This window comes from Gigantopelta aegis, chromosome 4 (genome assembly GCF_016097555.1).
Source record: "Gigantopelta aegis isolate Gae_Host chromosome 4, Gae_host_genome, whole genome shotgun sequence".
In the NCBI taxonomy this organism is placed as follows: domain Eukaryota; kingdom Metazoa; phylum Mollusca; class Gastropoda; order Neomphalida; family Peltospiridae; genus Gigantopelta; species Gigantopelta aegis.
Window position 1 is genome coordinate 81971707 of NC_054702.1, and position 15144 is coordinate 81986850.

Here is a 15144-nt window from a genome sequence, read left to right on the forward strand (position 1 = left end):
TGATCCAAGTGTGTTACAGGTTTGTAGATTAACCAAATTATAATTTATTTTCGCTGGATGGAACTAGGGTGTGCGGTTTTAAAAAGTACAGTTTAATATGCACCCACACTCCCCCTGCACTTAAATTTTAGTTATGAACAACCCTGAATCATAATCAGAAGAAATCCTCCACTAATCTAGATGAGAATAAAACTGATGGATATAGTGAGAGAAAACACCACTAAAAAATACATTAAATTTTTTATTTCTATGGTGGCATGTACCAGAGACGTGATAAAACGAACAAGGATGAAGGGACAGGTTAAAACCCACTTTGTGTAATTTTTGTACATAAATGATACACAAGGAATGAACTATACAACTAGCATTAACTTGTTTTTAAAATTGTTACCTATACCGAACTAAATCCTCAACAATGCTTCAACTTTAGCGTTTATTAAATAACATTTTCATAAAAAGCAAATTTTAGCAAATCCGATATACCAGTAGCTTAATACATGTACATAAATAAACATCAGCAGCATTGAGGACCATCACTGAAATTAATAATGGATTTCTGACAGAACTAATATTCAGAGGTGGATCAGGGCTGAGGGTGGAAACCCACCCCAACCCACAAATAAAGTCCACAGCTTTTTTTCTCGACTTATTTTAAAATTTTCATTTGGTTCTTTTTACAAATTGGTCTGTGTGCTTTTTTTCTTAGTCCCCCCTCCCCACCATAATATTTCAAGTAAGCACCCCTGATACATTATATGTTGTTGAAACTGTTCCAGAAATTATCACACTGGAGAAGGGTGGTATCACATAATTAAAACCCCATTTTCAATAACGATTTTTATGCAAATAAGTAAGATTACGTCATGTTTTGTAGGCGATGGATTTGAAAAACAATGCACCCACGCTACTCAACCCACTCCAATGTGATATTTTCTAAAACAGTTCTAAGCAATATGTAAAACTGATGTCATAACCAATCGAAATGCTTAATTAACTACTGGTATTTACAACAAAACTTTCAGTATACATTTTCTCCAATGACAAAACAGAAAAATAAAGCAGCACTAAAAAGGCTGAATTAATTCGAGTGCATATGAAATAGTTGAACACATGATGATACGGAACTTATAATGTGCTCAGTGATATGTGAAAATCAAAACACTTAAAACAGCTGAGAAAATTAATGACCTAACATTTTGTTCAAATGAGATTGTGGGTGAAAGAGGCTGGGAATTGTTTGAAAAAAACTAGATTTTTGTACAGACAACTGGTTGACTATTATCATCGCCAGAACTATATGATGCTTAGAAATGATCTACATAAATTTTACACCTTAAGATACAATTATTAAAACCCAGGTTAACAAGCTAGATTTTGACAATGTTGTTTCTGGTTGCTTAATATTCCATTACACCAAAGTTACACAGGTGAAGTACCACAGAGCAATGTCTGCACAGTTCAGTTGTTAAAACGTCCACAAAGCCACAAGTACCCATGTAAACAAGAGAGCAATACTGTTTTAAATCCAACACTGTGCTCTCTAAATCAGAGTCTTCTGTGTGTCCCACCCAACAGATTGTGCATTTTAAGCACATTCTTCCTTCTTCAGATCAAATCAGCAACTGAAAAAAAAAAAAATGCAAAACATGTTGTCATTTCAAACCAAATTATTCAGATGATGGATAGATAGATAAAATTGGAAAATTGGAAACTGCAATACATATGTATGAGCAAATATTGCAGCTCATTTCTGAATCATAATATAACTATACAGTGATAATTGCAGTTTTTTAAAACCATTTTTGTCTATATTTAAAATACTATCAGTCCTCATTACCACAAATATTGAATTTAATTTGTTTGAGAACTAAGTTTGAAACAAATTTACCAGTATTGTCAACATAGCATATTCATACATAAATATTAGTTCTTAACCATAAAACATTTAAAACATGTCTTGGGTCAGTGAAATCTGATAAAAGGTATCAAACAACAATGTTATATAGCAATTGTGGCGTGAGCCTAATAAAGACTATTCATATTACCATTCATGGGCATTTCATCAATCTGTGTTGAGTAGTACTGTTCAATATCTCGCAGAATTCTGATGTCGTCATTCTTCACAAAGTTGATAGCAACACCCTTTCGGCCAAAACGACCAGATCGACCAATTCTACAAATTAATTCATTAATACAATTTACAAGAATTGATGAAACAACCAGCTAACATCCTATGTTTCAAAAGATTAAAACCCATTTATGTCATCAAAATATTTTCAAACTGAGATTTCGGAATACACCACTGATTTTTGTGTTTTTACCTGTTGCTATTTATTTGCAAGGATTTTCCAAATGTTTTAAAACCATTTATACCTTTTAATTCTTAACAAAACAATAAGCAAACATCTCTCTCCCCCACCCAAAGAGAAATCACTATTTACTTTGGGTTATAATAAAGATGGAATCAATTATTTGTTTTCCATTGACATACCTGTGAATGTACAATTCTCTGTTGTTTGGCAAGTCATAGTTGATCACCAGTGAAACCTGCTGCACATCTATTCCTCTAGCCCAAACGTCTGTTGTGATCAATACACGGCTGGGAAAAAAAAAAAAAAAAAAAGCTTTTAAATACATTTTAAAAATTAATGAAAGTTAAGAGGTTTCATTATTAGTTGCATGTGTTATATGACCAGTGCTCGAGGTGAATCGGTGAATCAATTTGTCTGAGTAAAAATGGACTCTTGATAGTCATGTGTACTGCACTGGTGGTGGGAGTTATTTTTTAAAATTAAGAATGATTACCAAATTTTGAATTTTAAAGAAAATCTCACAAATTTATCAAAAATCCACTCCGGTCACTTTTGACCATGCTGTTCACTGTTTTGAAATGCAATAATGAAGAGGTTCTAAAACTAAATACTAAATTTTTATGTACATGGGAACTAATAAACAGAATGAATATAACTCACCGGGCCTCATAACGGAACTCTTTCATAATTCCATCTCTCTCTTTCTGTGGCATGAATGAAACAACTAACCTGGCCGCATAACGGAACTCTTTCATGATTCCATCTCTCTCTTTCTGTGGCATGATGATTCCACCTCTCTCTTTCTGTGGCACAACTAACCCGAATGGAACTCGCATAAATGAAACAACGGCCGAATAACGGAACTCTTTCATGATTCCATCTCTCTTTCTGTAGCATGAATGAAACAACTAACCTGGCCGCATAACGGAACTCTTTCATGATTCCATCTCTCTCTTTCTGTGGCATGAATGAAACAACTAACCTGGCCGCATAACGGAACTCTTTCATGATTCCACCTCTCTCTTTCTGTGGCATGAATGAAACAACTAACCTGGCCGAATAACGGAACTCTTTCATGATTCCACCTCTCTCTTTCTGTGGCATGAATGAAACAACTAACCTGGCCGCATAACGGAACTCTTTCATGATTCCACCTCTCTCTTTCTGTGGCATGAATGAAACAACTAACCTGGCCGAACAACTAACCTGGCCGCATAACGGAACTCTTTCATAATTCCATCTCTCTTTCTGTGGCATGAATGAAACAACTAACCTGGCCGCATAACGGAACTCTTTCATAATTCCATCTCTCTCTTTCTGTGGCATGAATGAAACAACTAACCTGGCCGAATAACGGAACTCTTTCATGATTCCATCTCTCTCTTTCTGTGGCATGAATGAAACAGAATGAACTGACTAACCTGGCACCAGATCGGAACTCTTTCATAATTCCATCTCTCTCTTTCTGTGGCACGAATGAAACAGAATGAACTGACTAACCTGGCACCAGATCGGAACTCTTTCATGATTCCATCTCTCTCTTTCTGTGGCATATCACCATGCATTGAGGACACTGTGAAGTTGGCTTCTCTCATCTTCTCCGTCAGCCAGTCAACCTAACAAAGAAAAACCAAACTCATCAGTTTATCTGCTGAAACAATACTGCTTCAAGCCATGCTTCACATACATTATAAAATTATATCAGAAAGAATAAGGGCAAAAGTATTCAATAACTAACTGAACTTTACATTTGGTGATTAGTGTGTGATGAGTACAAGACAATAACCACATGATTTATTCCCATCACAGTATCTCCACAAATGATCAGCTGACATGGATCCATATTACATTATTGTTCATCACCTTTTTAAAAACATTTTGCTGAACATTTTTAATGTAAACACCTAAATTTATACAGTATACAACCAACCTTCCTCTTGGTGTTGCAGAAGATGACAGCTTGCGTGATTGTGAGTGTGTCGTAAAGGTCGCAGAGTGTGTCAAACTTCCACTCCTCCCTCTCCACCGCCACAAAGAACTGTTTGATGCCCTCCAGTGTCAACTCATCACTGAAAGTAGATACAAACTAAAATAACACAAACATTCTAGCAATTTCCATCTTATCCTATAAAATAAAAATAACATTATTGTTATAAATTGTAAATTATGTAAAAAAGGTTTACAGACATATAACTTGACGTTTTCAACATTTTTTTAAGCATAAAGCTAGCTTAAAATATGTTGCTAGTTTGAATCTTAAAATGATTAATCATGCAAGCATTTTTAACCAACACCACATCCTAAATAAATAAATAACAAATGAAATTTTCTTTGTCAATGCACCTTATGGTAATCTGACTGGGCTGTGTTCTTATTGAATACCTATATCAATGAAAATCCAGCCATGCCTTCCCCTACACTCCTTCCCCGACTCGCACTACTTTACTGCAACTGGCAACCAAAAAAATTTATGCAAATCTTTTCAGGTGTCTTCTCATTCATTAAACATAAAACTAAAAACACAAATCGTATCATTCCTTCCAATATAACCAAACAAGATTATACTAAAGTGTATTAATACAACTTTCTTCAGCTCTTCCACACTGACCGTTTGACCAATATTCTGATGGGATCTGTCATGAATTTGCTTGTCATCTCCAGAATTTCATGTGGCAATGTAGCAGATATTAAAAGGACTTGTGTGGCTGGAGGCAAATATCTGTAGACATCATAGATCTGTTCTTTGAATCCTGGTAACAAAAAACAAAAAAAATTCATTAAAGGGACAGACGTGAGTCTGTGACTTTGAAATGGTGAAATACCCTCTAAAAATAGACTAAAACTCGACTCCATAGCAGTTACTTCTCAGACGCACATGCGTTTTTAAAAATATGAGAAATACATTTTGTGATATTAAAAATACCAGGATGACCAAAATCACTTCGAATGTATGGAAATGGATAATCTAAACAATAAAATCTAAGTAAAGAATGATTTCAGTTATCAAAAACGGCTCTAACAGTAAAAAATATGCCTTAGTGTTTAAAAACTAGGGTATGTCCCTTTAAAAATTATGAACTGAAATAATTTCCCACATACAGTGAAACCCCTCTAAACCAGACACCCGTGGGACCAAAAGAAAGAAATGTTTTATTTAACGACGCACTCAACACATTTTATTTACGGTTATATGGCGTCAGACATATGGTTAAGGACCACACAGAGGAAACCCACTGTCGCCACTACATGGGCTACTCTTCCGATTAGCAGCAAGGGATCTTTTATTTGCACTTCCCACTGGCAGGATAGCACAAATCATGGCCTTTGTTGAACCAGTTATGGATCACTGGTCGGTGCAAGTGATTACACCTACCCATTGAGCCTTGCGGAGCACTCACTCAGGGTTTGGAGTCGGTATCTGGATTAAAAATCCCATGCCTCAACTGGGATCTGAACCCAGTACCTACCAGCCTGTAGACCGATGGCCTACCATGATGCCGGTCCCCTTAGGACCAAGACAAATGTCCAGTTTTAAGAGGGATCTGGTTTACAGAGGTTATGTCCTGGTTTTTAAAAATGGACTGGGTAAAACGTCTGGTTTTGAAGGAATTCCGGTTTACAGAGGGTCCGGTCTTGAGAGGTTTCACTGTATTCTACACACATCAAGTCTATTTAGTTTCCACAAATCATTCAGTTCAAAAAACAAATTTTAGGACTTTTTTTATGCCTTTTACAAAAATTTGTTATCCTTTAATCTGACATCCAATAAAAAAATTACCTCGATGCTTTATGACGGTAACAAAGATTCAATTAATATGAAATTTTAAACAATATCTTCTTAATCTTAAATACCTAATTTAATCAAGATGTTTCTATTTAAAAACGTATGCATTGTATAATCATTGTATAAAGATTTCCTGAATCATGTTGCAGAACTCCAGTAGTTATCTCTATCGTTTACCTTTGTTTAACATTTCATCTGCTTCATCCAGTATCAACATTTTAATTGACCGTGTACGCAGGTTTCTTCGACGAATCATGTCTGCAAGAGAAAAAACAGATATTATATAAACACAATCTGGTATGAGTCATCTTATTTTGAGATGTGCTAGGTATAAAAAAATAAATTATATAGATAAAGACAGCATTTACAGTAATATTACTTGTAACAATTACTTCTACATTTGCATAGCAAAACTGAAATAAACACTTCGACTCATGAATTCTTATCCCAACCCGTGCACAATAACTGGTATATCATTAAATGTGCTGTTCTGTCTGAGGGGAGTGCATAATAAATAAAAAATGTGTCCTACTAGTGAAAAATGTAGGTTTCAATTGAAGACTTTGTGTCAGAATTAAGAAATGTTTGACATCCAAAACCCAAAGACTCAATGTATTCTAGTGGTGTAATAAATCAAAAACAAATCTCAATTCATGAAAAGTTAAACAAATTTGATTGTTTCTTTTCATTTGTAATGTAAATTCACTCCAAATTCCATGACTTTTCTGGTCTGGAATATACTTGTAAATTCCATGACCTGTAGGAGAACTGCAACATTTATAAATAATTAAAAACTTAACTATTTTAAGATCACTGTTAGCAGTTATCAATATACCGACTGATACGGTAAGTTCTGCTATTACATAATTAAATTTGCCTACCAAAAACTCTTCCTGGTGTTCCTGATACAACATGCTGTCCATAGTCAAGCTTCCTCATGTCTTCTCCGATGTTAGTACCACCAATACAAGCATGACACTGAACATTCATGTAGTCACCCAGGGCAAGGATAACCTTAAAATATTAAACATAACATTTATTCATGAATTACTGAGACTCTCACACAAAATTATCTGTAACTTGGGTTATGTGCTCTTGATTTAACCTCTTTACCTTTATTTTAAAAAAGAACATATAGCTATTAACATCAGGTCATGAGGTTTGTCAAACGTTCTTTCACGGTAATACAGCATGTACTAGAGAGCTCTGCTAGTTGGTTTAAAAGATATTTAGTCAAAGTCGGTCAAATAAGAAATAAGCTGTATTATGTCTGGCTGAATATTTAATAACATCTACTCCATACCTTCTGGATCTGAACAGCAAGCTCTCGAGTTGGAGAAAGGCACAAGGCTTGCGTCTCTCGAACCTGTGTATCCAAGCACTGCAGTATGCTGACAGAAAAGGTAGCAGTTTTACCAGTGCCTGATTGTGCTCTGAAATAGCCAAATAAAACATAGTTAAGTACATATTTGTATGGGTTTTTTTATAGAACATAATTTAAAAAATGAATACAACAGCTTATAAATATAGCACCAACAGACAGCATGCACATGGCTGTTAACATTAATATAGCTGTTAGACAATGACATAGGTGCCTTGTACAGTTGATGAAGAAGATTCAAATCCTGCATTGCAGTTTATTAACACTAAATAACATCAGAATATATCCACTAGTAGTACCAACAAATACCAAGTACTTACTGTGCGATGACATCCCTTCCTTTAACTATAGGCTTCACTGCTCTTTGCTGAATAGCAGATGGTTTCTCAAATCCTAAAAATAAATATAATGAATTCAATTACATGTACATGTAGCGTAACTTCATTCTGGGATTTATTATTACATACATACGTGTACAGGGAACATTTTGTTTTCAAACTCTTGATTAGCGATATTTTTAAAATAGTCAATTGAAAATCAATTAGCAACTACTGTTTAATGTTTTAAAATTGTGTAGCAATCTATGAAACTTGTGTAGTGAATCGCGACACGATACTGAACAAAATGTTCCCTGGTGTACATACAACACACTGAATATATAATATACATTTTTTTAAATAAATAATAAATAAAAATAATTCATAAGCTATATGACATAGACACAGATCTTCCAAACAAAAATCTCAACTAGGCCATTTAACACCAGGATAGATGGAGAAATGGTCATCTGTGTTATCTTAGAAACTTATGATTTCTACATGTATGATGTACACTACATGAGCATATATCCATGTATTTCAAGCATGGTGCACTGGCTGGAACAAGAAATAGTCCAAAGAGCCCACCAACGAGATCAATCCTAGACCAACCATGAATCAGGTGAGTACTTTACTACTGGGATACATCCCGTTCCTGCTGTAACAAGTCTTGCCCAACCAGTAGGGATGGGACCGTTCGGTTTTTGTTTTTTCGGTTCGATTTTCGGTCCACGGTTCGATTTATTCGTGGTTCAATTTATTCACGATATGTTTTACAAGTAGTACAAGTATATCAGTTATCATACATACATTTTTATAAACTATTTTAAGAGCAAGACATTTTATTTTTAATGGCCATTTGTAAACTATAAAATTATATTTTGATTAGAAAACAAAAATTGCATTTTTACCATGCCATGTTAGCGTGTTGATTCTGGGATACTTGGGCAATATGTATATTTGAGTTCAAAGAGATGGCAAAATAATTTCGTGGCGAGAATGCTAGGGATAGTCTCTCCAGTATTTTGTTTTCAAAAATTCAGTTGTCTTTAGATGCATTCTGGCGTACATAATACATGTTCTCATTCTGTAGGAAATCCATTGTTACATGTGCCGTATGCGGCCTGGCATTGTCCTGCTGAAAGAGTTCTCTCTGTCAATCCAAAATGGGAAGCATGTGACGGCGAAGAATTTCATCCCGGTAGCGTACAGCTGTCAGGTTGCCTTGTACGAACACAAGTTCACTTCTGCAGGGCATAAAATTTAATTTTTTCAGACAAATTATGTCGTTCGTGTGGTTTTAGTGTTTGCATGAACGATTTTCTCCAGTGGTTCAGATACAAATGAAAAGGTTAACCGGCAATGGTAATCAAATGAGAATCTAAGATGGGCGATTTTTGTAGCTTTTCTCCAAATTCTTATCATAAATACTAAATTATTATTATTTGGTATGCTGGGACTAACTTGAAAGCTGCCATTTACATTTCAGCACACTACCCCATCAGTTCTGTTACAGGGAAGTACTTGTTGGCACCAAACAATAGTCTGAACAAAATGGGGATTACCCGGAAGCTTTGAGCTTAAAGTACTGAACGGAAATACACGAAGTTCTGCAAATCCTCGATCGATCCAATCGATGCTGCAACTCAGTGTTTCATCATGTTCTAATTTCCACTTCGTTATTTTAAAGTCCCTTATTAAACGTACTATTTTCTTCGCTGTGTATGTCATATTTTAATAAATTGATTTAGCAAGGGTTGTACTTATTTTCATTACAATACATGTTTCTGAATTAATGCATATATTTCAATGTAACCATACAGGTCACTGAGGTGTCAAAAAGTAAATAAATATACAGAACTTCACATGGGTTTTTTCCGCTTCCTATTTATTGCACAAGTTTATTGTGCGCAAGAATATTTACCACGAGACTACGTAGCGGTCGAGTGGTATGTTCTTGTTCACAATAAACGTGTGCAATAAATAGGAAGCAAAAATAATGTATGTGAGGTTCTGTATTTATTACATACCTTTAAAAAAAATATATATATTAACAATGTATCTTAAACCGCTGTTCAATGCTCCTTTCATGAGCTCAGTTTTAGTGTAACGTACCACCATTTTTAAAAAGTATTTTCACTTAACAGTGTCCTTTTTGCATTTTTTCGCATTAGGTCCTGACATTTTACAATGCTATAACTAAATGCCGGGCTAAGGTGATGTCACGTTTAATAAATACTCATAAACCGCTTTAATTTCCATCCTGCGTATTGTTTTTCACACATAGCGAAATGATCAAAGGGAACGTGCGACTATGTTACTAAATGTTATTGACATTTCTAATGACAGTGCCGACTTTGTAATTGACTGCGATGTCAAGTTCAAACTGATCCATTGGTTTTTTCTCACACCTGCAATGCTAGGCCTGTTCTCTTATTATTTTATTCCAAAAATAGTTATATTAGCCAAAACACGTCAGTTTACATTTTCTGACGAGCGATTATAGTTTCTGCACGAATGATCCGCCGTTTGTGTCGATATTGGTTTTGCATAATTGACAGACGAACGACAAAATTGTTGGTGCCTGTCACGGTACATGCTCTTAATTTGTTTCGCCTGTGGCGATTTTAATTGTGTTAGGGTGCCGTGTGCAGTTTATTGCCCGTAGCCCAGGTGGACAACTTGTTACGTAATACTTCTCGCGCGATTCTTGCGTTCCAATATGCACTTAGTCCCGCTGTGGAGGCCATGTGGCGAGTAGTTACGTAATACCTCTGCGAGTGCGGGTTTTACAACTGCGATTTGGCGACGATGGCGTCAGTAGTCTGACGATCAGAGAGAATATACCGAGGTAGAATATGAGATGATACGTGAGGTGCCGCTTTGTTCTCCCCCAGGCCAATTCTGATTTTGGAATAAATAGCTAGAATTTAGAGAGATCTAGGAAAACGAATTAGGACGGCTCGAGGGGATCACGAACGTAGTCCGTTAGGACTTGGTAAATATCATTTCTGCTCTGTGTATAACCTTGATGTGATTGATGTGACTTAAATATTTTAATACTGTATTATACCAATATTCTTTAGACAGTGTCTTCGGTCATCTGACGAAGTAAATCGTAGACTTATTGTTCTAACATTATATGAGTATTTGGTAATGTAAAGCTTAGCCAGTCATCCTAGAAGACCCTGGGTACACTGTAGGTTATTGTCTTTATTGTGATAAGTATTAATTCTGTGTTACAAGATTACTGAAAGAGTAGTTAGGGTTAATTAAAAATTAACCCGTTAGGAATAGAGCTGTAATTCCTTTATTAATTAAGTTCCCCAAGAATCGTTCTAAATTATCACACGTTACTGAACGAGTAGTAAGGGTTAATTATAAATTAACCAGTTAGGAATGGTGTTGTAATTCCTTTATTAATTAACTTCTCCTGTAAGCGTTTCTCAATTATCACACGTGTGGGTGTGGTGTAACGGTGAAGTGATTCGCATATTGTGTAACTAGACACCCAGAGATTAACTAATTAAGTGATCAGTTCTGGGTTGTTATTATTGTTGTTATTAATTTACTACTACGGCTGTACATTTGTCAGCGTAGATTAATACAGATTCCATAGTGTATTGTGTTTTTGTTGTGTTTTCTAGAGAAATAACGTGCTATAATAATATATACTTATATAAGATCGTATCTCTGATCATACCTAGAGACGAGCCATACTAGGTTTAACAGCCTGTTACAGAGAGATCTAATAGATATACAGTTAGGAGAGAGATTTTGATAATCGTGTTTTATTCGGTTACGGGAATTATAGAATCCCCGTGACAGTGCCAAATTTTATGCCCTGCTTCTGCTGGTGCACATACGAGATGGCTCCCCACATCATGACACTCCCTCCACCGAATCTGTCAACTTGGGCGACACAGTTCACTGCGGCATCTGTAAACACATTGTCATCCATCATGTCGCTGTAGAAGGAAACATGACTTGTCGCTGAACCATACTCGCCGCCAGTTTCCCAAGTTCCACCCCTGTACATTTGTGCACCAGCGAACACATAAATGTTGTTGACATCACAGGACGGGCCCAACATACAGTCTCCTAGGCCGTAAACCAGCTTCTCGAAGTCGGTCCCAAATGATTTGTGCAGACACCCTTCTCAAACCAGGTATGCGTCCAGCAGTGTTCGTTGTTGTGGCAGTTCAGTGACGCAAGTGCAGAACCCTGATGTAGTGATCTTGTGCTGCAGTTGTGATGTGAGGTCTTCCACTTCTGGGCCGGTCTTCAGCTGATTGAAACTGCTGGTACCCAGAGACATAAAATGGTGCTCTGATGGACGTTCTTGTGGCGTGCGACTGCTGACTGCGATTCACCTAACTGGAGGTGGCATATTACAATGTTTCGTTTCGGCAGGCTTAGTCTTGGCATCTTGTAACTTGTCTATATCGAAATGGAAATGAGGCATTATTGCGAGCATTGCAGCTTTAAATACCCATCACTACCCCAATCTTTTCCTAGAGTTTCACATGTATTCGCCAAAATCTGACCATTTCATGCCGATTTCCTGCAACTGTCGCACAACGTGCGTTAAGTTTATATTAGGGTGCATTTGGGCATGCTGTCCCATTCCAGGAGCATTAGCAAACATGGTCATTCAGCAACATTATAAAAAAAAACCTCTATATTTTGTAAAATCAAACACTTTTCTTCTTTCCCTATCACCTATGCGTTTCTTTTTTGACAGAGTACATCTGTAATAGTGAATTATTTAACTCGTTATTATTTTTATTTTATTTTTTGCTTGTGTTGAAAGTGAAAAAATCAATCTGCAAAGAAGATTTATTTAATAAAAGAAGAAAAAAGTGCAAAATAGTTTGCGTACATTGTAGTTCAGGAAATGATTTCGTCCCAATAAAAAATTACGGAAATTAACGATGATGAATCATTTTAAATTAACATGATGGAAATTGGGCGCCACTTTATAATTTTTGAAGTTAACATGTTTACTTTTTTTTAAATTTTGACAACTGGGACTGAACATACTTAAAAAGTTTATTCTCATGGCCGATTAATCACTGATTCACTGAGGTCAGTCCCTATTTTAGGATGTTATGTGGTCCCGGCAAGAAATATGCGTTCTGTGACTTTGTTTGCATGTATTGTGTGTATCTTGCAAACAAATATTAGATTATTTACACCTCCATGGAATATTTATTACATCCCTCATGGTAAGGTTAGAAAACATATATCATTACTGTTACTATTATCATTACAACATTATGAACATACGATATTTAATGTGAAAATATCAATATTGTAAGTGGAAAGTTACCCCACTTTATATTCATGAATAATTAATGACCATTCATGAATTTTAATCATTTAATGATGCTGGAACGGTTGGAAATCTTGCCATTTAGAAAAAATAACAATTATAATAAGACAAATTTAAAAGCCTTAAAAAGGGAGTGCGGTTGGACAATTTACCCTAATACTATCGGTATCAGGTCGTTTCGCCCTTATTCCTGATTGCCCCATGTCGTTTCGCCCCCATACCGGGTCGTTTCGCCCTCTATACAGAGTCGTTTCGCCCTCATGTTTATGTTTGTGAATGATGAATAAATTTGTTTACGTGACTCTAGTTGCAAATCGGATATAGATTATCAATTTGTAACCCTTTATCAACATAAACACCATTTATATGTATATGTTATTATGTGCAATAGTTTAAAGAACCCCTCCCCTCACACCATCCCAGTTCCTACGTCGCCTGATGTATTTTATATTAATAAGTACAAAGACTAGCCTACACAATGATATTGTCGACTGAACATATTAGTTATAAAGTGCTTTGGTGTGTGTGTGTGTGGAGGGGGGGGGGACACTGCTTTTTTGCAAATTTGTGAAATTGGCCTCTGTAATATCCATTGACGTGTCATGTTTACATCTATGCTGATGAAATATTAAAAGGTCCATTTGCTTCAGTTTACATTTAAAAAATGCTTGTTGTATGCTATATATGGCATTGTTGTTGTCCTTGTTATTAAAATAATGCGTATTTTGTTATTAAAATGTTTTAAAATAATGCGTGTTTTGTGCTTTTTTAAACAGGTTTTAACATAACATATCGATGTCTGTTCTCGTTACAGCCAGTTTAGGGCAAAATACATGCAATTTTCTGCGGTCTGCCATTTTGTTTTTTTTATGGAATACTCTTATAGAGTGGTGAAAGACTCTAAAATATTAATATAAAATCAATGATCTCTAGTGGTATCTTTAAACAATCAAATAATATTAATAATAATAAAATAATATGACATCATCACATTTGCATTTATATCATAACATGTTATTACATTCAACGGTTGTTAGATTAAGTCATATCCTTTCACCCCTCTTGTAGAATATTCTATAAAAAGTCAAAATGGAAGCCGGCACAAAATTACATGCTTTTTGCCCTATGCGATCTCAGCGAAGTCGATACAGGTGACATGGTTATCATCTAGTATGTGGAATCCATGCCATTGTTTTTTTCAAGATTTCTGTCTGGACAAAATGTGGGTAAAATCTAACGAAAAATAAATTTGTTGTAGTTGTCCACATTTTGTTTCGGACCACCCCAATACATAGGGGCGAAACGACTCATAATGGAGGACGAAACGACTCATTCTAAGGGTGAAATGACTCGGGGCGAACGACTCGGGGGCGAATAGGAATAAGGGCGAAACGACCCGGATTCAATACTATCACTAACCCTAAACCTAAGACTGAATGCTGAAAGGTTCGGAAGTCTTGCCAAATTCAGAAATTGGTTAGGTGGGGGAAAAGAACGAACTCTTGCCTCATTTATGTCATTGATTATGATGATGATTATCATGAATCGGTGATTCAATTGATTGACAAAAACTACGAATAGAAAACTACGCATTTGAAATATTATTCTCAGGCAAATGATATGTTTGTATGTTTTACCATATGCATAAATTCCTCTCAAAAGTTCTTCTCGAAGGCCCATATTATCAAACGTCGGTGTAACTTCAACTTCTTCGCTCGTTTCGAATTCAACATTTCGTAAATCATCTTGCAACACACGCCGCGACGCCATTTTCTCGATGTTTAATTTTCCTTCTAATTGCTTAGAGCACCCACTTTTTCACAAAAGCGATTTTATCTTTCGCTTAGATTCAGTAGCGATATATAATTATCACAACGATTTTAGATTGTTACGTTTTAATTTTGTTTGTTAGTAATATGGTTTTAAAATTAAAATTTTATTTTAGAAAAATAAAACGCCTATGAAATGTATCAAAGGCCTTCATCAAATCAAAATAAATGTCCCCCCCCCCCCCC

The 15144-nt window shown here is 35.7% G+C and overlaps 1 protein-coding gene across 1 annotated transcript; it reads right to left on the minus strand.

The window, feature by feature from the left end:
• Window positions 1-228: 228 nt before the first annotated feature.
• On the minus strand, window positions 229-14923 carry LOC121371205 (eukaryotic initiation factor 4A-III). Its single transcript, XM_041496923.1, has 11 exons — window positions 14767-14923; window positions 7798-7870; window positions 7400-7529; window positions 6978-7110; window positions 6274-6354; window positions 4921-5062; window positions 4243-4381; window positions 3813-3928; window positions 2492-2599; window positions 2046-2173; window positions 229-1622 (listed from the first exon to the last, which is right to left on the minus strand). Exons 1-11 carry the CDS (start codon window positions 14897-14899, stop codon window positions 1606-1608), a joined length of 1200 nt encoding a protein of 399 aa, XP_041352857.1. The 5' UTR covers window positions 14900-14923; the 3' UTR covers window positions 229-1605.
• Between the last annotated feature and the right edge of the window lie 221 nt (window positions 14924-15144).